Raw genomic sequence first — 24,093 nt, 5'->3', positions numbered from 1 at the left:
GTTGGCCGTGGGGTGGGGGTTAAGAGGTAGCCTCCACGCAGAGGTTAGAGCTGGAGAGGAGAGAGGGGGGTAAGATCGGAATTTGGGGGGTTATTTCACGGAGGAGGTCGAGGTTGGCCGCGAGGGTCTCTACGGGAAAGTCGGGTTGGCCACGGGACCCGGGGGGAGGGGGGCAGTGTCCACACAGGCCCAGCCTCACCGTCCGCCAGAGCCTCATTGCACTCGAAGCTGATCTCGAACCGGAAAGGGCTGTGGAAAGGGCTCGGATTCTCCAGCACCGCCACGTTCAGCACCGATACCTTGGCCATCGCTTCGCCGGGCCGCGACTGAAGCCGAGGCTGGGTCCGAGCCCACGCCTGGATCCTGTAGGATCAGCGGGACAGCGTTGCCCACAGAGCCTCCCGCCGTCTCTGTCCGTAGACTGAAGTGCGTATACTCTCCGCGCGCCTCCTTCAAATAGCTGGCCGCACCCTCCGACCAATCACCGTAAACGCTCCCCGGCGGCGTGAGCACCCTCTTAGCCAATCCTGGAGCGCCGGAGGCGTGCGTCGAGACTCTCCGGACCAATCCGCGGAGCTCCCTCTCCGGGCTGTGCGAGGGAGGCGGGATCACCTCTTGGCTTCTTTGGATATCCGCCGGGAACCAATCCCCAGCGTCTCAAGACTCAGAGAACATAGGCGGGGGTAGGCGGAGTCAGAGCGCCGGGCTCCTGTCGGCCAATCCTGAGGGTTCCCGCATCAGCGTGGCCCGCCCTTCGCATAACCCTTCCGGGAGACGCATCTCCAGGGGAGCAGCGCCGCCAACTGCCGAGCGGTGGCGCGCGGCGCTCGCTTAAGAGGACGGGAAGGGCGGTGCTCGAGTCCGCGGTGATTGGCAGATGAAAATGGGCGGTGATAAAGCAGAATTTTTGAGAGGTTATTGGCTGAGTAGTCTCGCGGGGCGGGAGGAGAGGAAGACTTGGCTTGGGATTCGTGAGAAAGGAGCGGAAGTCGGCCGCCGGCGCGGTGGAGCGGGGTGTGAGGAGAAAGAAGGGGTGTTTGCAGCGTCGGCGCCTGTCAACAGGTGAGCGTTAACCAGGAGCTTCTCTGAGGGGCTCCTGGCCCCTTAGGCCCAGCGGCGGCGGAGTCCGTTGTGAACATTGTGACTCACCCCTGAAGGTAGATGGAGCAGCGGTCCTGCGGCGCTGGGGCCCGGGACCTGGCTGTCAGCCCAGTTCGAATCCCTCCCTCGCTCCTCGTGGGCCGCTGGGAGTCGTGTCAGGTGCACACCGCTGTAAGTAGGAGTTCGAGTCCAGCCTCTGCTGGAGTGAAGGGTCTCATCATTGATGTTTAAGCATAGTGATTAATCACAAAAACAATTATGAAGTCACTGATTTGTGACTTCATAATACATCGAGAAACTTGTCTCCATTTCCATGCCTGCGGGCCACCGTTGCCCCTGCCAGGAAGACTCCTGGCGCCTCCGCACCCGCTCTCTCTGCTCCCACCCGCGACCAATGGAAATAACTCAAGCCACATACTTAATCTTAATTTGTTTAGTAACTACGTTTTTAAAAAGTTTAAAAACAACATCAAAACATGTGTGGGTGGGTGGGTGGGTGGGTGGATGAGTGGTTAGAGCGTAGGTCGGCGCACCTGAAGGGCCCTGGATTCGATTCCTGGTCCGTGGCATGTACCTCCGTTGCAGATTGGATCCCTGACCCGGTTGGGGCCTGTGCGGGAGGCAACAATCAATGGATGTGTCTCTCTCACATCTTTGTTTCTTTCTCCCTCACTCCCTCTTCCCCTCCACTCTCTCTAAAACTCAATAGAAAAAATATCGTGACAATTTAAGGGAAAAGAGGTCATTGCTCCCGAGGATTTAAAAAAAAATGTTGTATTTAATCCAGTATAACCAAAATATTTCAGAGGTGGTGGGTATAAAAAATACAAATGAAGTAACTTACGTTATTTTACTCTGCACAAGGTCTGTGAAATCCCATTCTTTTTACAGCTACATTTTCTTTCCTTTTTAAAAAATGTTTTTTATTGTTTTTTTACAGAGAGGAAGGGAGAGGGATAGAGAGTTAGAAACATCGATAAGAGAGAAACATCGATCAGCTGCCTCCTGCACACCTCCTACTGGGGATGTGCCCACAACCAAGGTACATGCCCTTGACTGGAATCGAACCTGGGACCCTTCAGTCCCCAGGCTGACGCTCTATCCACTGAGCCAAACCGGTCAGGGCTACAGCTACATTTTCATCAGAAATAGTTGGTCTGGCTTTAAGTTTTATAACATTTACAGTCGAAAATGTAAATTCTCATGCCCAAGCCTTCCCATGAAAAGTGTTCCACGAGCTCAATTGCATATTGGTTTTTAAATTGAAATGTTAGTTAACTAAAATTAAGTGACATGGAAAGTTCTGTTTAACAATGGAAGTAGCTATATTCAGCTGCTCATGAGCCCTTATGGCAAGTGGCTATTGTATTATTGGACAGCAAAGATCAAATTGGATTAGTCACTCTCCTGCTTATAATGCGAGTGATTTTCTGTTTTTCTCAGGATGAGAACACAATCACCCCTTTGGCTCCACTGCCCCCATGCACAGCTTTGCTTTTCAATGGTTCAGTTACCTGCCTCAATCTTGGTATGAAAATATGAAATGGAAAATTCCAGAAATAAATAATTCATGTTTTAAATAGTGCACTGTTCTGATTATCATGATGAAAAGTGAAATCTCACCCTGGATGGTGTGGCTCTGTTGGTTGGGCATCGTCCCATGCACTGAAGGGTCACAGGTTCGATTGCCTGTCAGGGCACACACTCAGGTTGCAGGTTCAATCCCTGATCAGAGTGTGCGGAAGGCAACCAACCGATCAATGTTTCATTCTCACATTGATGTTTCTCTTTTACTCTCTCTCTCTCTAAAATCAATAAAAATGTAAAAAATAAACACGTAACACCTGACTAGTCAGGGGCACTGACCGCTTTTCCCTTAGATTGTCAAATAAAAAAATGACAACAGCCAACACAATAACAGTCATCTGATGCGAATGAATAAAAATTATACCTATATATTTTTTTGTCAGATCAACAAAACATATATTTTTTGGTGTACTGCAGAATTTTAGTAATTAGTTTATGTGTGCCATGAAATGAAAAAGGTTGAAAATCACTGATCTAGCATATCAGAGAGACCCCCCCATTCACATAACATTTATTACAGTAATCGTTATAATTGTTCTGTTTTATTATTAGTTATTGTTAATTTCTGACTGTGCCTGATTTAGAAATTAAACTATCACTGGCATGTGTGTATAGGAAATAACAGTATATTTAGGGATATATACTAGTATGTATTCATAGTTTTAGGCATCCTCTGGGGATCTTGGAACTGTCCTCCTCTGCTAAAGGGGCACTACTGTATTGTCTTTAAGACTCTACATGCTTTGTTTCCTACAACCCACAAGCCCCAACTTCAGGCCGGCCAAATTGACCCTCTCTTTGTTCCTTAAAAATCTGACATAGCACTCCCAGCTCAGAACCACTAACTAGATTCTCTTCTCTTAGTTCTTGGGATGGTTGGTGCCTTCTTGTCATTTATATCTCGCTGTTTAAATATCCTCTTCTCAGAGAAGAAGGTCCCCTGGATCAGTGGTCGCCAACTGGTGGTCCGCTGCCCTGGACAGTGTTCATACACAGAGTATAGGCCTGAATAGCACTGATCCAGCTTACTAGCATTTCTTATCCAGCCACCTCTGGGCGCCCCTAGAGTCTTAAGGCTACATATCTTTTTGTATCTACATGTCGCATCAATTTTTTTGTTTTTATTTTTTTGTTAATCCTCACCTGAGGATATTTTTCCATTGATTTTTTAGAGAGGGTGAAAGAGAGTAAGGAAGTAGTGGATGTGAAAGATACATCGACTGGTTGCTTCCCACAGGCATGGCGACTGGAACCAGGGATCGAACCTGCAACCCAGGTATGTGGGAATGGAACCCGTGACCCTTTGGTGAGTGGGCCGACACTGTAACCATTGAGCCACATGGGCTATGGCATACATGTCACATTAATTTAAAACAATGTTTTTTTGCATTAAAAAATGAAAAAAATTTTTGCCTTTGAAATTACTTGGTTACAAGAAAATTCACATTTGTGATGGCTGTGATTTCTTGGCAATCATTGAGCCTATTTGGAAATTTTTGTGACTTAGGAAAATCTAATTTTCAAATTATTTCCAAATGTAATTTGATTGTTTATGAATACTAAATTTAATGATGAATGAAGTTGCCATAATGTTACATTTTCTAGATATTTAATTAAACATCTATTCATTCCAACTTTGTAGTTTTCCTTTTTCATTGTGGAACTGTTTTCCTTTATCCCCAGTCTCACCCTTTTCATAGCCCCCGGGAAAGCTCAACAACCGGTGGTGCTAATAAAGAAAATGGCTCCATATAGCTGGCTGAATAATACTAATTTGTAAACCAGATCATGTCATTACTCTGCTTAAAACCTTCAAAGGCTTATCATACTTAGAATGAAACCTAAGATCTTTACTGTGGCTTAGGAGGCCCTGCAGGGTGACCTCAGTTGACCTCTGCAGGCCTCATCTAACAGACTCCCTCTTGTCACCACTTTCAAGCCCTGCTGGCTTGTCTTTCAGCGCAAGCTTATTCCTGCTGCAGGGCTTTGCACTTGCTGTTCCCTCTGTGTGGAATCTGCTTCCTTCAGATAATTGTATGGTTGTCTCATTTATGGTTCAACTCAAATGTCCCTCTCAAGCCTTCCTGGACTACCCTAGTTAAAGTAGCTCTTCCTTAATCACATCACCCTGCTTTATTATCTCAGAATCTGTACTTAATGTTGGTTTTGAGTTGTGCTTGTTATCGTTCATCATCCCTTAATAGATTAAAAGCTGGCTGTGGACAGAGATCTTAACCTGCCTCACATTGACCTCTCAATGTATTTTTGGAGATTAGGATAGGGCCTCACACAAAATCTTCAGTAGATTTTTAAAAAAAGAATAAATCCATATAAAAGGCTTAGCATACTACCTGGAATGTGAAAAACAATAAACATGAGCTGTTAGTACTACATAGTAATAAGTAGTTAAGTCTTCATTCATTCTTATGTAATATTTCAGGTGCACACACTTGAAAAACTATAAGAAGTGCTCAAACAAAATACACTTTTACTCATTGACCAGATTAAGAAGTAAAACATTAGGGATGCAATTGAAAGGCCCCTGCCTCAAACCTACTCCTTTCTCCTTTCCCTCCAATGTAACTACAACCCTGGATTTGGTGTTTATTTTTCTGTGCATGTTGTATATCTTTTTTTTTAAATACATTTTATTGATTTTTTACAGAGAAGAAGGAAGAGGGATAGAGAGTTAGAAACATCGATGAGAGAGAAACATCGATCAGCTGCCTCCTGCACACTCCCCATGGGGATGTGCCTGCAACCAAGGTACATGCCCTTGACCGGAATTGAACCTGGGACCCTTGAGTCTGCAGGCTGACACTCTATCCACTGAGCCAAACCGGTTAGGGCTGTTGTATATCTTTATATGCATGTGTCTTTAAACAATATATAGTATTGTATATCATGTTCTATAATCTATATACATAAAAGCCTAAGTGACCGTTACGACCAGTCGACTGGTTGCTATGATGTGCACTGACCACCAGGGAGCAAACGCTCAATGCAGGAGCTGCCCCCTGGTGGTCAATGCACTCCCACAGCCAACCTCCCACGGCCAGTCAACCTCCATGGTCCCTCCCCCTGGCCAGCCGGCCCCAGTTGGCCCCGATTGGGACTGGGTGAGGTGGCCCCAATTGGCTCCAATCACTGGCCAGGCCAAGGACCCTACCTGTGCACAAATTCGTGCACCAAGCCTCTAGTTTTATATAAATGATATAAGTGCAAAAAAGAGTTAACCTGTCCAGCTGGTGTAGCTCAGTGGTTGAGGGTTGACCTATGAACCAGGAGGTCATGGTTTGATTCCCTGATGGGGCACATTCCTGGGTTGTGGACTTGATCCCCAGTAGGGGGTGTGCAGGAGGCAGCTGATCCATGAATCTCTCTCATCATTGATGTTTCTCTCTCTCTCCCTCTCCCTTCCTCTCTGAAATCAATAAAAATACATTAAAAAGAAAAAAAGAGTTAACCTAACAGACCTAAGACCGCTATTCTTGGAAAGGCCTATTGGCAGTGTTAGTCCTTGGCTGGTGTCTAGGAACTTGGATTTTAGGAGGGTTCCCACTAGTCTATATATATAAAAGCCTAAGCAACCATCTGATCGTTTGACCAGCTGACCAGTAGCTATGACGTGCATTGACCACCAGGGGGCAAACACTCAACACAGGAGCGGAAACCACAGGCATGGAAACATGGAACAGACTGATGAATCTCAGAAGGGAGGGAGGAGAGGGGAGGGCAGGAAGAGATTAACCAAAGATCTTATATGCATACTAGAGGCCCGGTGCACGGATTCATGCACTGGGTGGGGGCCCCCCTGCCTGGCCTGGGGGGGTTGGGCCCAAACCGGCTCTCCAATATCCCCCAAGGGGTCCCAGATTGCAAGAGGGTACAGGCCAGGCTGAGGGACCCCACTGCTGCACGAATCCGTGGACTGAGCCTCTAGTCCTTAAATAATAAGAGTGCCTTGTGGTGCCTTACCTATTTGTACATTGTGGTTTTACATTGTGGTTTACGTTAAACACCTGCTTTCTTTCTGGAGCTTGAAATTTTGGTACTTGATCAGACCCCAATAAATATTTTAGCACTGAGTTTCTGATGAGCTTCCCTGGTCGGCAACATTTCACACAAGTTGCCACAGCTCTACTGCAGGAACTAAGTGTGTCTCATGTGACTCCACTAGGAGAGGATTTGAGGAAGCTTGCACCCGGTTTCTTCTAGACATCACCCCATGTGTCTTTTCCCTTGGCTAATTTTGCTTTGTATTCTTTCATGCTAAATTCTGTGAGTCTTCCTAAAGAATCATTGAACCTGGAGGTGATCTTGGGGAACCTTGACACAATATCATACTGGATGTATATCCTGACAGCGCTGGATCTAGGGTAAGGCAAGCAAGGCACAGAGGGTACCAAATTTGACACGCTCACTCCCAGGGTCACTTAAGTGTCCAACATGTACTTGCATGATCTTGAGGGTGAGTGCCTCCTAAAATTTTCACCCTAGACACATCACTTGCTTCATTCTAGTCCCTGCCCTAACTTATAAACTTGCTTTTTTCATCCAATATAATGCTTTGAGATTTATCTATGTTGACGCATGTATTTGGCTCTAACTCATTTATTTTTACTGCTAGAAATCTGTGCTTTCTGATGTAGCCACTAGCCACCTGCAGCTAAAACATTTATTTTCCTAGTCACACTAACCAAATTTCATATGTTTAATAGGCACCTGTGGCTAGTGGCTACTGCATTGGACAACATGGATAGAGAACACTTTCATGATCATAGAAAGTTTTGTTGGACAGTCACCCCTTGATATTTAGGTGTTTCAGATTTCTATTACAAACAGTGTTACAGTGTTCATTGTTATGTATGTCTCCTTGTGTACACATGCAGGAGTTTCTCTAGGATACTTACCTAGGAGTTGAATTGCTGGCTTATGGGTTATGGGAGTACTCACCTTTACTAAATATTGACAATTTGCTCTTCAAAATGATCATCCCAGTTTTCACTTCCCATCACCAGTGTTATTATTGCTCAGTGTCCTCATCAACACCTGATTTTATCAGATTTTTACATTTTTGTCTTTTGATGGATGTGAATTAGTGGTTTCAGTTTGCATTACCTTGATTATTGTGAGGTTGAGCTATTTTCATATGCTTATTGATTGACTGTCTTCTGTTAATTGCCTGTTCATATCTTTGCCCATTTTCCTGCTGGGTTGTCATCATCTTACTCAGTTCAGGAGTTCTTCTCACATCTGAGATTTTTATGAAAAGGCAAATTTCAGGAGACTTTTGATGTTCGGAATTTATTATTATTACTAGAGGCCCGATGCATGAAGAGATTCGTGCAATAGGCCTTCCTTCCCCTGGCTGCCGGCACCAGTTTTCCTCTGGCACCCAGGACCCAGGCCTTCGCTCTGGCCGCAGCAGAGAAGCCAAGCCTCGAGGCTTCTCCACTACAACCACAGTAGAGAAACCAAGCCTCTTCAGTGTTCAGTTGTCTTCAGTTGGTGCTCTGTGCCTGTGTATGCAAATTAACCGCCATCTTTGTTGGGTTAATTTGCATAGTCATCCTGATTGGCTGGTGAGCGTAGCAGACACCAATTTGCATGTTTCTCTTTTATTAGTGTAGATTTTAATGTCATCAGAATGATCAACATATATTTTGTGGGGGTTTTTTTGCCTTGCTTAAGAAATCTTACCTTGAGATTAATAAGGTATCCTATTGTGTTTTCTTCTGGAAGTTATACTTTCCATATTTAGCTTTTAAAAAAAATCTGCCTGGACTTTGTTTTTATTTTTTTCACATGGATAACCAGTTGTCCCAGTTCCATTTATTGACTAATCCAGTGCTTCTCAAAATGTGACCTTCTATGGATCCCCAAGAGTCTTTTAGGGGGTCCAGAATATAAACTCTTTTCATAATAATTTAAAGGAGTTATTTGCCTTTGTCATTTGTGCTGTGTTATCATGTGCATTATTGGTATAAAAGCAATGGTGGGTAAAAACTGCTGGCACCTTAGCAGGAATCAATGCAATGTCACCAAACGCTAGCAGTATTTGTTATTGTATTCCTCACCCCCACACATTCAATGTTAAACAAAATACTTTCACTTAAGACTACTACCTTTGAAGAAGCAATGAAAAGTAGTAATTGTGTTAAAGCTTTAGCTCTGCAGCAGGTCTTTTTAATATTCAGTATGGTGGCATAGGAAGTTTGCATAGAGCACTTCTAGTGCATGGAAGAATGATGGCAGTTTAGGTAATATACTTGTACAGTTGTTTGAGTTGAGATAAAACTGGCAACTTTTTTCATGGAGCATCATTTTTACTTGAAAGAATGACAGACTATGGTTACTCAGATTAGGATATTTGGCAGATATTTTCTCAGAAATGAATGAAGTGAGCTGGTCACTGCAAGGACAACTTATGGTTGCCCATGATAAAATTCAAGCTTTCTAGCAAAACTTAGATATTTGGGAAAATTTTATTCACTACCATGAATCTGGCAACTTTTCAGTATTTAAAAGCTTTTTGATGAAACCAATGGTGATATTTGCAAATAAAGACTTTAAAAATATTGTGTAGTGAAATGTAATAACTCAGTAGATCAGTATTTTCTCAAAGACCAATGTATGATGTTACAAAAGCATGATAGGGGAAAGATCAATTAAAACTGCATGACAAATATGTTTCAATGTAATGCAATAAATTGATACAGTTTCCTGTTCCACATTGTAACTAACTTTAATACACCGCCACTTGAGTTTTGGTGTAGTAACAGAGTAGAATATCCTCAATTAGCTGAAAAGGCTATAATACTTCTCCATTTACAACTATTTATCAATGTAAGGCTGGATTTTCTTCATATTCTTCAACCAAAACAGCATATTGTAACAGATTGATTGCAGTAGCCTATGTGAGAACCCAGCTGTCTTCCATTAAGCTTGTAGGAGCTTTACAAAAATGTAAAATAATGCCATTCTTTTCACTGCTTTGTTTATAAGTAAATAAATAAATATATTTTAATTATAGGTTATTTATGTTAACATTTAATAAACTTATTAGCAAATTTAAGTTAGTTAAGTATTTAATTTTTAAATCAGTTTTAATTTCCAGATCAGTCAATATAAATAGAAATAAACCCTATGCCTATAAACAATAACTCTTTAGGTTTCTCATTAATTTTTTAAAAAGACTTAATTTTTTAAGAGCAGCTTTAGGTTCACAGCAAAATTAAGAGTAAGTTACAGAGTTTCCCCTATACCCACAGCCCACCCCCTAATCCCCCATGCATAGCCTCTTCCTTTAACTTCCCCAGCAGGGTGGTACATTTGTTACAATTGATAAATTGTGTGGACACATCATTATCAGAGCACGAGGTCCATAGTTTACATTAGGGTTCACTCATGTGTTGTACATTCTATGGGTTTGGACAAATGTATGACATGTATATAGTCTCATACAGAGTTTTTTTCACAGACCTGAAATCTTTGGGGCTTTGCCTAGTCATCCCATCCTTGTTAATTTTTAAGAGGATAACGGAATCCCTATACTACAAAATTTGAGCTCCTCTAGACTAATCTATTCTTTTCTTAGTGACTTATAACCTCTGTCTAGAGCAAGTTCCATCTAGTCACAGGTCTCTTCATTGGCCTGTTTTTCTCTTCCTGTGCCAACACATCATCTTAAATATTATCACACCATAACCAATCTTGGCAGGGCTAGTTCCCCACCTTGTTCTTTTCTTCTTCCATTTATATTGGTTATTCTTGGTCTTTGTTCTTCCACAGAAAGTAGGACACACAAATACTTTTTCCTATTACAAAAGTAATATATGTTTAAAGCAAAAACAACAGAGTTGCAAGAAAGTAAAAATTACCCATTACAGCACTGCCATGCCAGTGTGGCTCAGTGGTTGAGCGTTGACCTATGCAGGAGGTCGACCAATGCAGCTGATCCCTGTTGATGTTTCTCATTGATTTTTTTTTTGTTAAGTACTCACCACTTTTTTTTTTTTAATTCTCCATTGATTTTTAGAGAGAGTGGAAGAGAAAGGGAAAGACAGAGAGAAACATTGATGTGAGAGAAACACATCAGTTGGTTGCCTACTGCACAAGCCCAACTGGGGCCTGGGCGGGGGAGGAGCCTACAACCAAGCTCTTGACCAGAATCAAACCCGGGACCCTTCAGTCCGCAGGCCGATGCTCTATCCATTGAGCCAAACCGACTAGGGCTCACCACTCCTTTTTTTTTTTTAATGATTTTTAGAGAGAGGAAAGGAGAGGGTTAGAGAGATAGAAACATTGATGAGAGAGGAGCATCATCGATCGGCTGGCTGCCTCCTGCATGCCCCCTATTGGGGATTGAGGCTGCAACCTGGACATATGCCCTGACCCCAAATCGAACTGGTGACCTCTTGATTCCTGAGTCAGTACTCAACTGCTGAGCCAGACCAGTTGGGCTCACATTGATGTTTCTGTCTCTCTCTCTCCCTCTCCTTTCCTCTGTCTCTAAAAGTCACGCCTGGCTGGTCACAGTTCTATCCCTGGTCAGGGCATATGCCCAGGTTGCCGGCTTCATCCCCAGTGTGTGGGGTGTGCAGGAGGCAGCTGATCAATGATTCTCTCTCATCATTGATGTTTCTGTCTCTCTCCCTCTCCCTCTCCTTTCCTCTCTGAAATCAATAAAAATACATTTTAAAAATCAATAAAAATATATTTTAAAAATTTATCCACTACTGGTAAACTGTTAATCTCTTAATGTATAACTTTATATTCTGCATATATTGTGCACACACACAATTTTATATATGTATACACACTTTTTGCATATATGTTTTTTAAACTGGGGCAGTCTTAAATATCCTTTTTACACTTAGTATTATGAATATATTTCCATGTCATTTAATGTTCTTTTACATCTTTTGTTTTGTTTTGTTAATCCTCACCCGAGGGTATCTTTCCTTTGATTTCTAGAGAGAATAGAAAGGAGGGGAGAGGCATGAGAGAGACACATTGGCTGCCTCCTGAACATGCACCTTCCAGGGCCGGGGATCGAGCCTGCAACTGAGGTTACATGCCCTTGACCAGAATTGGACCCAAGACCCTTCAGTCTGCAGGCCAACAGTCTTACCACTGAGCCAAACTGGGTAGGGCTACATCATCGTTTTTAATTGTTACATGGTATTCTGTTTGTATTATTTATTTATTTATTCTGTTTGTATTGATGTACATCATTTATGTAACTATTTTTATACTGAAATTTTAGATTATTCTTTATGTTTCACTCTTAAAAGTCTGACTCCAGTGAATCTTCTTGCTGCTGAGTCTTCATGCCCATGTGTGATTCCTTAGGATTGATTCCCAGGAGAGGACTGGTTGGCTTAAGCAGCGGTTCTCAACCTGTGGTTTGCGACCCCTTTGGCGGTCGAACGACCCTTTCACAGGGGTCACCTAAAACCATCCTGCGTATCAGATATTTACATTACGATTCATAACAGTAGCAACATTACAGTTATGAAGTAGCAACGAAAATAATTTTATGGTTGGGTCACAACACGAGGAACTGTATTTAAAGGGCCAGAAGGTTGAGAACCACTGTCTTAAAGTGAGGACTTCAGTTGTGAGAAGCTGGGATTGTTTGGTCAGAGGCAGAGGCTGGTGGAAGACAGTAGGACAGGACAGATAGAAAAGAGTAGCAGTTATTAGGGTTTTGGTCAAGGAGAGTCCAGGTTAAGTGAAAAGTGATTGATATAAATAGGAAGGGAGAAGGAGACCAAGATGGCGGCATAGGTAAACACCACAGACTGCTGCCGCAAACAACCACTTCAAAAATACAACTAAAAGACGGAACGGACATCACCCAGAACCACAGGAAGGCTGGCTGAGGAGAGACTCTTCAACTAGAAGGAAAAATAACAGCACACCGAGGCTCAGAGGAGGCGCAGTGTGGAAAATACTCAGGTGCGGAGGTGCGCGCGCAAAGCGGGCTGGTGGCTGAGAGCGCGGTTGTCGTTTTCGGTCAGGGGGGAGTCTCAGACTCTGAGCTCCAGATACGGGCGAATCGCTGGGGACTCGGACCCAAACGGGAGAAGCGGGAGTGTCTGGCATCAGTTGGAAGGCAGCTTTCCCTCCGAGGTTTGCAGCGGTTCCGGGGGTTCTGAGAAGCAGAGCCTCTGGGAACAGGACTGAGGGCACCATAACGGCTCCCTCCGCCCGCCCTGTTGAGCCCGCCCCGCCCAAGCCCTGCGCAGAGCCATTTGCCGGATCGCCTCAGGCAAAGGCTAGATTAGCACCTCCCCAGAGGACAGAAGTTTTCCGCGGCAGACACAGCTGATTCACACAGCCAGTCGGCCTGGTGGTCAAATCCCTCTAGTATTAACTACAACAATCAAGGCTCAACTAGAACAAGACTGCGCACAAAGACCACTAGGGGGTGCACCAAGAAAGCATAAAAAATGCGGAGACAAAAAAACATGACAGAAATGGAGGATATAGAGCTAAAAAACGCAATTTTGAGGGCTTGCAATAAACTTCTGGAGAGCCTCACGAAAACTAATGAGACCCTCGATGCTATGATAAAGAAACTAGAAATTAAGCATACACGCCCTGAAATAAAGAATATTACACCCAATAGCAGACCAGAGGAGCGCAAGAATCAAGCCAAAGATTTGAAATGCGAAGAAGCAAAAAACACCCAACCGGAAAAGCAAAATGAAAAAAGAATCCGAAAATACGAAGATAGTGTAAGGAGCCTCTGGGACAGCTTCAAGCGTACAAACATCAGAATAATTGGGGTGCCAGAAGATGAGAGACAGCAAGATATTGAAAACCTATTTGAAGAAATAATGGCAGAAAACTTCCCCCACCTGGTGAAAGAAATGGACTTACAGGTCCAAGAAGCGCAGAGAACCCCAAACAAAAGGAATCCAAAGAGGACCACACCAAGACACATCATAATTAAAATGCCAAGAGCAAAAGACAAAGAGAGAATCTTAAAAGCAGCAAGAGAAAGAGACTCAATTACCTACAAGGGAATACCCATACGACTGTCAGCTGATTTCTCAACAGAAACTTTGCAGGCCAGAAGGGAATGGCAAGAAATATTCAAAGTGATGAATACCAAGAACCTACAACCAAGATTACTTTATCCAGCAAAGCTATCATTCAGAATTGAAGGTCAGATAAAGAGCTTCACAGATAAGGAAAAGCTAAAGGAGTTCATCACCACTAAACCAGTATTATACGAAATGCTGAAAGGTATCCTTTAAGAAGAGGAAGAAGAAAAAGGTAAAGATACAAATTGTGAACAACAAACATGCATCTATCAACAAGTGAATCTAAGAATCAAGTGAATAAATAATCTGATGTTTCACAGGGGTCGCCTAAGACCATCCTGCATATCAGATATTTACATTATGATTCATAACAGTAGCAACATTACAGTTATGAAGTAGCAACGAAAATAATTTTATGGTTGGGTCACAACATGAGGAACTGTATTTAAAGGGCCAGAAGGTTGAGAACCACTGTCTTAAAGTGAGGACTTCAGTTGTGAGAAGCTGGGATTGTTTGGTCAGAGGCAGAGGCTGGTGGAAGACAGTAGGACAGGACAGATAGAAAAGAGTAGCAGTTATTAGGGTTTTGGTCAAGGAGAGTCCAGGTTAAGTGAAAAGTGATTGATATAAATAGGAAGGGAAAAGCCAGCAGGTGCCTGTCATCACTGCTGGTTTCCATGACTGCCATGTTTGAAAGGGTAAGAGAGGACCCGACTAAGCTTGAAATGTTGTGGGGATAGAGGTCCATCCTCAGCCCAGCTCCCCAAGGCCTTCCCAAGAGTTTGTGGGAGAGAAGAGGTTTTCTCAAGGCCAGGGGCCCCCAGTGCTCTCAGTCCTTTGGGGATCTGAAAAGACTCTTCTGTTGCTCTGAATTAAGGCCTTCCCTTTGGCTTGATTCCCATGGTCCACCCTGGACAGTCCTACTACTAGCTATGTAGGGACCATCAGGTGTAGTCAGTGGGCATTTCCTCTGACTCTGGGAGCCAGATTGTCAGCCTCCTTTATTGTGTGCCAAGTGGGGTTGGTGGGCAGTGATGAGAAGTGGGCAACTGCAGCTGCATGCAGATAGCCCTAGAGGCAGCCCTGGGATCTGAAGACCAAGATGGAGGCCTGGTGCAGCACTTTCTTATTAGCTGAGTGAATGTGGGTATATTCTCTAACTATTGTGGGGATATTCTCTAACTTTTCTGGGCTTCAGTGTCTGCAGCTATAAATGGGGCTAAGTAACACCTGCCTCACTGGGTCATTGAAAACATTAAATTGGATAGCATATGTAAAGTATCTAGAGCAGTGGTTCTCAACCTTGGCTGCGCATTAGAATCACCTGGGAATCTTTTTAAAATCCTGATTTCTGGGCCTCCTCCTCCGGAAATTCTGTTTCTTTGTTATGGGGTGAGGCCACAACATTAGTAACAAACAGAATTTCCGGAGGATGAGGCCCAGAAATCAGGATTTTAAAAAGATTCCCAGGTGATTCTAATGTGCAGCCAAGGTTGAGAACCACTGATCTAGAGGGTGTAGGCACTGTAAACTTGCTTAGTAATCTTATTTAAGTAAGTCATGTAATCACTTTAACCTCAGTTTTCTCATCTGATCAATAAGGATAATAATATATACCTTGTAATAAGTAAGGTGAAATGTAGAAAAGAGCTTTGAAATGATAAATCTCAATGTAAAAGTTATTCCTATGTATGTGCAAATCCACGCCACTAACAACTACCTGAGGGTCATCAGTTGTCCAGCCCAGCAGATTTCTACTGTTTATGTAGTGGGTAAGCATGTGTAGGGCTGGAGAAAGTAAAGGACACAATGGCAGAAGAACAGGGCGTGTTGTTATCTTAGGCCAGGATTTTATTTCAAAATCAGACTATGAGGTCAAAACCACATATAGTTTATTAATTACCCATAAAGCTCCTGAATTGGCTCACAGGGACTCTCAGTAGATCCAGTAGAATCAGTTCCTTTTCCAGCATAGGAACAGATTTTGCCTTTTCTTGGGTTGGACACCACTAAAATAGTGAAGTTAGGTTTCAGGGCCATGTTGAATTAAAAACTTAGTATCACATGGTGAGAGAGGTGTGGGAACTGAGAGATAGAAACTCCCATTCACAACTCCCATCATTCTTAGCTCTCATCTCAGGTTCACTCTGGTTCTTATGTTCAAGTCAGCTTTTTATTGTTTAACAAATATGTATTGATCACCTGTGTGCCAGATGCTATGCTAGAAACTGAAACAGCATTAAAAAACACCATTCTATATTACCTTCTAGTTGGGGAGGCAGACAGTAAACAAGCAAAAAGGATAGTTTGTGAGATGGGAGAACTATGAGAGATAAAGCAAGACCAGGTTTAGGAAGTTCTGGAATGGCCAATAGCAGTTTAAATAGAAGAGCCTGCTGGGAAGCTCTGATTTGCAAAAGCTCTGCTAGAACAGCCAGTGCAAAGGCCCTGAGACAGGCAGGAGAGTGCCTGCATGTTTGCAGATGAGGAGCCCAGTGCGGCTGGCGTGGAAGGAAGGAGGGGAGCCATGGGAATGAGCTCTGTAGGGCCTTGTCAGCGATTGTGCTGTTGGTCTTTCATCTGGGTGAGAGAGGAGGCCATTGGATAGTTTTGAGCCAAGGAAGGACAAAATATGCTTACCAAGATCTCTGTGGTTTCTGTGTTGAGAAAAGCCTGAAGGGGGACAAGGGAGCTAGTAAGGAGCCTGCTGCAGTAGTCCTAGAGAAAGACAGAGTTGGCTTGTACCAAAGTGGTGAGAACTAGTTAATGCTGGATATTTTAATGTTAGAGCTGCTGATGCATTTACTGTCAGAATAGATGTGGAGTATGAAACAAGGAGATGAGTTCAAGAGAAGCTGCAAGAGTTTTAGCTTGAGTCTTGGGATGGACTTGCCATTGAGGTGGGAAAGCATTTGGGAGGAGCTGGGGAGTGGTGGTCAAGAACTTAATCCGGTTTAGGACAGATTAAGTTTGAGATCCTAACAGACACCCAGGGGTAGATGTGGAGTGGGATGTTGGATGTAAATCTGAAGCTCAAGGTAGTTTAGACTAGAGCTCTATGTTCAGGACTCCTCAGCATATAGATAGCATTTAAAACCATGAGATGGTACAAGCTCTCCCAAGGTAGGTGGGGAAAAGGTCTAAGGCTGAGCTCCTGGCCTTGCCAACATTAAGAGGTCAAGAGATGAGAAGGCACCAGCCACCAGGACTGGGAAGGAGTGGCTGGGGAGATGGGAGGAGAAACGGGAAGTGTGCTGTTGAGGGCAGAGGAGCATGGAGATACTTTCACTGTTTGAGTGGTCATTTCTCTATTCACTGGCAGTTCTATTTGAGAATTCGAAATACACATGCTGCAAATCCATTGTGTTGTCACTTTAGAAAAAGCGCCATTTCAGTAGTGTGTGGGAGGGGGGTCTAGGAATCAGACAGGCACAGCGTAAAATTCCGTTTTGCTCTAATAAAGCCTGTGGACATATTAGTATGTCCAGGCCAGGAAGGGCTTCTCTAGACACATGGCACAGTTGCCTGGCCCAGAGAGACTGGGGTGTGCATCCAGATCTTGTAAGCCTCAGTTTCCTTGTCTTTAAAGTGGAGTTTTAATAACCTTTACCCACCCTAGTGTTCAACGAAAAACTGTACCTGAATTGCTGCTCAGCCAGGCCCAAGAACCTACCAAGTTCTGAGTAGGTTCTGGTTCTGTGACTCCAGGCCTCTGCCATGGGTTCTAAATGTTACAGTGCAGGCTCCTCAGTGTCAGAGCCTCAGGTGGGTGCTCAGTGCAGATTCACTCACCGGTTTCTCACCCCTCAATGAGTCACACCACTCGTCATTCCAAGAAATCTTATTTTCTTTATTGTTTTTTTGACTCAACAATTTTTTAAAACTTTTTTTCTGAAACGTTCTTGTTGTTATGAGCCTTTTGTTTTGTTCTCGTTAAATGCACTCGACCCAAAATTGGTTTGGCATATCGAAAAGGAGACCAAGGAGGGACTGGGGGCATGGAGGAGGGGAGGCCCAAATGGACAGAGAAATTGAGAGAAGAGGAACATAGAGACAGCGAGAAAAATGGAAAGAGGTGGAGACACAGTAAGGAAGGCAAGGGAAACAAACAAAAAAAACCACCCACAAAACAAAACCACCCCAGATAAAAATTAACAAGATTGAGAAGCAAATGAATTCAAGGAAGGAAATAGGAGAGGAAACCAAGACCCTTTCTTCTCTATACCGTCCCAGCTGGGGTGGGGGTGTCAAGGCACCAGGTCTGGTTGGGGTGCGGGGATGGACACCTGGGCTCTGGGTGGTTTTGCACTGTGCTGCAGTGGTGTTCAGCCCCACCAGGGGGCCCTGCCACACAGCTTTGAGGCCTAGGAATTCACCTTGGTGAACCTGGCTGGAATGGGAACCAAGGGACCCACTTACCCTCTCTCCCCTTGATTGTCCGTGTCTGGAGATAAAAGGAGGGCTGGGCAGGGAGATGATGGGGGACTCCTTGCATGCCTCCAGTTCCCCTGGAAACTCTCCCACCCTGCTAACTTTCCCAGTCCTCTTGGTGTCAGGCCAACTCCTCCATTTACCCGTCTCCTGCCAGCTCTTTGCAGACCTCTAACTGCCCCTCTTGAAACCAAGGCAGGCCACAGAGCTGGTTCCCATCCTCCTCACAGAGCCATCTGGACGAGATCATCCCCACTCTTACTTCTCTGGGTCCAGACTCACCCGTGGTCTTCTGGTGAACAGGGTTAAGCCTCCCTGCCAGGAAAAGCTAGAGATGGAACCCAACACTGCTTTCTCCCCACACATGTACTCCCACACAGGACAAACCACCATCTTTGGTCTGACCCCTTCTCCCCTGACGGGGACAAGCCAGCCTCAGCTCCCCAGAAGGGAGGGGCTTTCTAGCAGCAAAAAGGGCCCCTCCAGCCACCTACCTGTCCCTTTTCTCTAGTTTCTCCCTAGAGCCCTTCCCCTTTAACCCAAAAAGTTCATGGTAGCAGCAGACTGAGACCCAAAGATGTTTGAAAACTCATGGCACTTGTGAGAAAAGAGGAAGGGGCAAAAAAGACAAGGAGGGGGTCAGAGCAGAGGTGGAGAGCCACCCCTGAGGAAATGGCAATTATGGGGCTGTGTTAGTGTGGCAATGGGACTATGCTACCCCCAGAGTGTGTGTGTGTGTTCTGGAGGGCCAGGGTGACAGGCTAGAGAGGGGACCAGAAGAGGTACTCAGGAGACAGTCCAAGCCTGACCTTCTTTAGGGCCTACAGGTTTAGGGTTGAGCCCCCAGAACATGGGTGTCCTGACTGGAGGCCCTGGTATCTTGCTTTGCCTCCTGTTGGAGGGTGTAGGGTAGGGAGGTGATATTTCACCTTTGCGCCCTATACCACCCCCACTCCCACCCAAACAAGACCACCTCATCATTCCTGGTCCTCCCTCCTCAGTCACATCAAACCCTGCTGTCCTCATTTTCCTCCCCCATCAACCTCTCCAGGCAGGAAATCAGCCACTCATCCCCAGCCCAGAGTTCCAGAAGTAATGTAGAAGAGGCAGGAACTCAAAGGGACAGCACAGCCATCTTGGCAAAAAGCATCTTTGGGTGTGAGGGGTGCCTCCCCTGGGCCAGTGGGGAGGGAAGGGGTAGACAGGTCCCCGGTCCTGGGGCAGGCAGTGAGGTACACGCCCCAGGAGGGCTGACTGATGCCAGGGTCAGGCGGAGCAGGGAAGGAGGCAACAGAAATAGGTGCCTGGAAGGAAACAGGTTCTTTGTTTCGCTGTTGCTTCTAGATTTTTTCTGTCTCTGGATTGTAAAAAGCTGCTCTGGTGGCCGCCCACCTGGCTGGGGATGCACACGTACACGGAGAAGTCCAGGCTGCCAAGGCCCAGCGGTATAGCTCTGCTCCGGAGAAAGCCCGGGCTGGCTGGGCCGCAGGCTCCTGGTGGCTTCAAGTGATGAGATTTTCTTTCTTTTTTTTTTTGTCTTTTCCATTTCTTTGAAATATTTACAGCAATGGGAGAGGAGGGAAGAGGAAGGGAAAGAGGGCCCCCTAGGGAAAGATCCAAACCCAGGACCCACTCCCCAGGGAGATCCAGACCCAAAATCTGCTCCCCAGATAGCCAAGCCCACAGGATTGGAACTGCCCAAATATGGCCACCCCTGTGGGCTGGGGGCCCTTCAGGGAGTTGTGCTTCATCAGGAGTCACCCCAAGGGAGGGGGTCATTGGGTGCACTTGAGGGGGGCAATGGGGACAGGTTTGCTGGGGAGGCAGGGACTAAGAGCAGAGGGAAGGAGCTTCAGAGAAAATTCAACCTTTACACCACCAGCCACAAATGCCCATTCCTCTTGCCCTGGGGCTTATCTCCTGGGCCAGAGGCCCCAGTCTCCAGGGAGCAGGGAACTGTAGTGCAGGAGGAACCTGTCCATCTGTCCTTCTGCTCCCATTGCTCCCTCCTGGTGCAGCCCAGCATTTCTGACTACAGAAGGAGGTGCAGATTGATAAGTTCCATCTAGCAAGGCCTTTGGTCCAGGGACACCAAAGCCCTCATTTCTCTCCAGCAGATAGGAAGAGCAGCGGGGAGGGGGAAGTCAAGAGTGAGATGTACCCTTCCAATTTCTCCTTCCTTATTCCCCTTGGGACCTCTGGGTTCCTCCTCATGGCACTTCCCCCAAAGTAAGCTGGTGCGTGTGGCTGGTGGGAAACCCTGTCTGTGAACCCTGCACCTCAGGTCCCCACAGCAGGGCCCCCAAGAGGCCTTGAGGGCCCTCAGACAAGGGATGCCTGGAGAGTGGCCCACCAGCCACTGCCTCCTTCAACCTACAGAGAATTTTTTTTTTGAAACCCTGTCTGTGAACCCTGCACCTCAGGTCCCCACAGCAGGGCCCCCAAGAGGCCTTGAGGGCCCTCAGACAAGGGATGCCTGGAGAGTGGCCCACCAGCCACTGCCTCCTTCAGTCTCCCTATCCCCTCAGAGCCCTACTCAGGGTTCCCTCCCTGGCCTGGGCTACCGGCCCCCGGTCCATGAGGTCCCTCAGAGGCTGGTGACCAGCTGCATCTGCCCATCCCCATCAGGCCCTGGCCCCTCAAGGCCTGGGGCTGCCAAATAGCCTTCGTGGCTGGGCCGCCGCACCTGGTAGTAGCCCTGCAGGGGGTTTCGGGCCACCAAGGCTGGTGGGCGCGAGGTGTAGTAGATTTCAGGGGGGACAGGGGGCGCGGGTGGGGGTGGGGGCAGGGCCTCACTGGGCCCCTCAGGGCTGCTGTCCGGGTAGGAGGGCGAGTCCCGAAGGTTGGCCCCACTGGCATAGAGGGAGTCCCGGCCCGGAGGGGAGGAGAGGGGCCGGCTGGTGGCCCCGTCCTCTGCTGTGCAGCTCTCTGACTCGTCCAGATCGCTCTGGTACAGCACCGACTGGGCCCGGGGCAGCAGCAGTGGCTCCTCCAGGGCCTTGTAGAGAAGTTCAATCTCCGCCCGGTCAGCACCCCCGGGCCCACCAGCCTCTTCCTCACTGCCACCCCCCGGCACAGGTGGCACCGGGGGCTCAGGTGGTGGAGGGCCTTTGGCCCCGCTGCTGCCACCCCGCAGGTTGTTGTGCACCAGCTCTGAGATGATCATCTTCTCAAAGGCAGCAGCATCTGCCAGGTTCCGGCCTCGGGGTGGCTCAGGTGCCCCATCCCCTGGAGGGAAATCCCCACTTCGCAAGGAGTAACTGTTGTTGAAGTTGCCGTTGAGGGGCAGTGTGTCCATGCCGCAGGCTTCCCGGCCTCCCAAGGGGTGCTCTGCAGGCAGAAGGGGGCTGCTCAGGGAGGGGCAGGCATTGGGAAGGATCCAGGCCATGTGAGGTGGGGCTGCCTGGGTTTACCCCTGCCCCTGGGGTCTTCCATTCCCTCTCTTCCTCATTGGCAGTGGGGACACCCATCATGCAGGTTGGTGGAAGAGGGGGTGGAGACCAGTTTTCCCAGGTTTCCCTCCCAGCCAGGGGCTCAGAATCTTAGCGGTGAGAAGACTGGGGTGAGGAGATCTTTTCACACTGCTAAGATTCTGAGCCCCCGGCTGGGAGGGAAACCTGTGCTTGACCCTCATCTTCATTCCCCACCTGAAGCCCAAATACACCACCAACCAGCTGCCAAACCAGAGACTGCATGCATATGCTTGTGGGTGTGTGTTGGGGCGAGACGGGGACGCACTCTATGAGTTCTCTTCCCTAAATAAGTGAGGCCATCCAAGGAGGCCACTGTCTCGTTCCCCTCCCAGCCTTGGAAATGTTACCAGGAAAGTCTCACTTACTGGGTTCCCGGTAGCTCCCTGCAGGTGCCAGGCCAGGAGGGAAAAGAAAGAAGGTGAATGGGCTTGGAATGCTGAGTCCAGGCTCCAGTTCAGGAGGCACTAGGGCACCCCAAGTGAAAACCCCTCAGGATGCAGACCCCACACTCCCTGACCTGGGCTGTTGCCCTCTCCCAGCACTAGAGTATTCTTACCTGGGGAGTTGAAGACAGGGGGTGAGGAGGGATTGAAGCCCACTGACTCGGCGATGAGGGTGTTGTAGGGGCTAGTGCCGCCACGAGGCTGGAGCACGGGGTTGGTCAGCAGGTGGTTCCCCATGGTACCTGCCCAGGAGGTCAGAAGTAACAGGGCAGCTTGGAGACACAGGCCAGGAATCTCAAGGGACTGGAGCCAGGGGCGAGGGATGCTGTCTCACCTCGGTTCAGGGTGGGGGTACTGTTGATGTCACCCGCCATGAAGGAAGATTCTGTCTGTTTCCTCACGGTGTCATTCCACATCCTCCGGATTCGGCTCTGGGGACACAGCCCAGACATAAGGGGACCCTCAAGCTGCCCACCCTCCAGAAACTTTCTGAGACCACTCGCCTGATGACCACCACCAAGGACCTGGGCAAAGCACTGCCCCGCCTCTGGGCTCCTGGGTCTAACACTCAGCCCAGGGAGCCTGCCTAGTGCCCATCCCCAGCTCAGATACCTGGGTCCCTGTGTAGTAGCGGGTGTTGCTCCGCATGGCTGAGGTCTTAAGTGAGCCATGAGCCCCCCCGGGCGGGGAGCGGATGCAGCAGTAGGAGTGTCGCAGGCACTTGCTGTACTCCTTGTGCACCTGGGGGGCAAGGAGAACAGGCAGCTGGTCGCAGGCGCCCCCACTCAGGAGTCCAGAGACCAAGCTACAAACAGGCATCAGAAACCTGTTCAGTCCCCCAGCAGCCAGCCAGGTAGACTCTCTTTCCTTGCTCAGGCCCATCTTCCGTTCTTCACCTCCACCAGTTTCTTATCCATTCAATGACTCAACAGCTCTTTAATGCATATCCGTTATGTGTCAGGCACGGTTTAGGCTCCAGGGATAATCAGAACAAATCAGACATAAAGCCCTACCTTTCAGAGCTGCTATTTTAGTAGACAGAGACACAACATAGATCCAAACATCAGTACATAATGTAGGATGTCTATGGTGTTAGGTGCTGCGAAGGACCTATGGCTGGGGAGGGGGTTAGGCAGTGCTGGGGGGTGTGGGGTGGTGGTGGTGGTTTGCAGATTTCAAATCGATCAGGAGAGGCCTCACTGAGAAGCAGACATTTTGGCAAAGACTTGAGAGAAATAGACAGCAGGCCCTGTGATATCTGGGGAGGAGCAGGGAACAAGCCATGAGGACGGTCCATGTCTAGGTGTCTGAGAGAGGGCAGAGGAGGGCACTGCTGGAAGAAAGGGAACAGAGGGGGCTCTGGTTGGACCTTGCGTGCCTGGAGGTTCCTATAAGGATGTCACTGTCCCTGTGTGTCCAATGGGGGCTGCCAGTTTTAAGAGGAGGAAGGATACAGTCAAACTTGCAGGACTCTGATTGGTATCTCCATCCCCAACCTTAGCCTTACCCACCTCACTGTCTCCCGAGACTAACACTGACAGGGCCCCCCCACTGCCTTCAGGACCAAGTACACAAATGCCTTGGCTCAGTTTCCATGGCTTGAGTCCTGTATGCCCTCTCCACATTCCTCTGCTTCTGTTACCACCTTCATTTACTTCCTTAAGATTTAGATTTTAACATGTTTTATTTAAAAAGGAAACTTTCTATCACCACAAAACTCATAGTTCGTCTCATAACTATTTAAGTAGGAAACATTTGTCTGGATGGGGCCCAGGGTCATCTCCATTTTGCATGCCTGCTTGGTGCCCCACACCCTGGGAAGAGGCCGTCACCATGTCCCAAATCCACCCTGCTTTCTTGCTCTTCCAGTCCTCTATCCTGCTCTTTTCCAGATCCTTCTTCACCCCTGGCTAAATCCTCCCAGACGCTGAGCCCATGCTCCCCTCGCAGCAGACACAAGTCCCTACAGAAGGCAGGCTACCTGGGCCTCCTCCCTGA

General features: G+C 47.1%; 2 protein-coding genes and 1 long non-coding RNA gene across 4 annotated transcripts in view; 1 reads left to right on the top strand and 2 right to left on the bottom strand.

Annotated features, from left to right (window-relative positions):
* The window catches only part of ASF1B (anti-silencing function 1B histone chaperone), an 8,267-nt gene extending 7,801 nt beyond the window's left edge, over window positions 1-466 (bottom strand). The window contains exon 1 of the mRNA XM_005857259.2: window positions 200-466. Within this exon, the coding sequence (XP_005857321.1) occupies window positions 200-308 (109 nt within the window). The 5' untranslated portion in view covers window positions 309-466. The remainder of the gene's footprint in view (window positions 1-199) is intronic.
* A 511-nt stretch (window positions 467-977) lies between these two features.
* LOC102251539 lies at window positions 978-24,093 on the top strand. The gene is made up of 3 exons (XR_313062.2): window positions 978-1,062; window positions 3,861-3,964; window positions 23,988-24,093. It is a non-coding gene; the product is annotated as an uncharacterized LOC102251539 (long non-coding RNA).
* Window positions 20,617-24,093, bottom strand: part of ADGRL1 (adhesion G protein-coupled receptor L1) — a 28,980-nt gene continuing 25,503 nt past the window's right edge. For both annotated transcript variants that reach the window (XM_014543282.1, XM_014543285.1), the window contains 5 exons: window positions 22,708-22,836; window positions 22,430-22,526; window positions 22,209-22,337; window positions 22,018-22,035; window positions 20,617-21,509 (listed from right to left, as the gene is read on the bottom strand). In XM_014543282.1, the coding sequence (XP_014398768.1) occupies window positions 20,767-21,509; window positions 22,018-22,035; window positions 22,209-22,337; window positions 22,430-22,526; window positions 22,708-22,836 (1,116 nt within the window). In that variant the 3' untranslated portion in view covers window positions 20,617-20,766. The remainder of the gene's footprint in view (window positions 21,510-22,017; window positions 22,036-22,208; window positions 22,338-22,429; window positions 22,527-22,707; window positions 22,837-24,093) is intronic.

Source organism: Myotis brandtii, unplaced genomic scaffold, assembly GCF_000412655.1.
Source record: "Myotis brandtii unplaced genomic scaffold, ASM41265v1 scaffold1092, whole genome shotgun sequence".
NCBI classification, from domain to species: Eukaryota; Metazoa; Chordata; class Mammalia; order Chiroptera; family Vespertilionidae; genus Myotis; species Myotis brandtii.
Note: the sequence above shows the minus strand (reverse complement) of the source record. Positions and strands in the feature narration are given on the sequence as shown.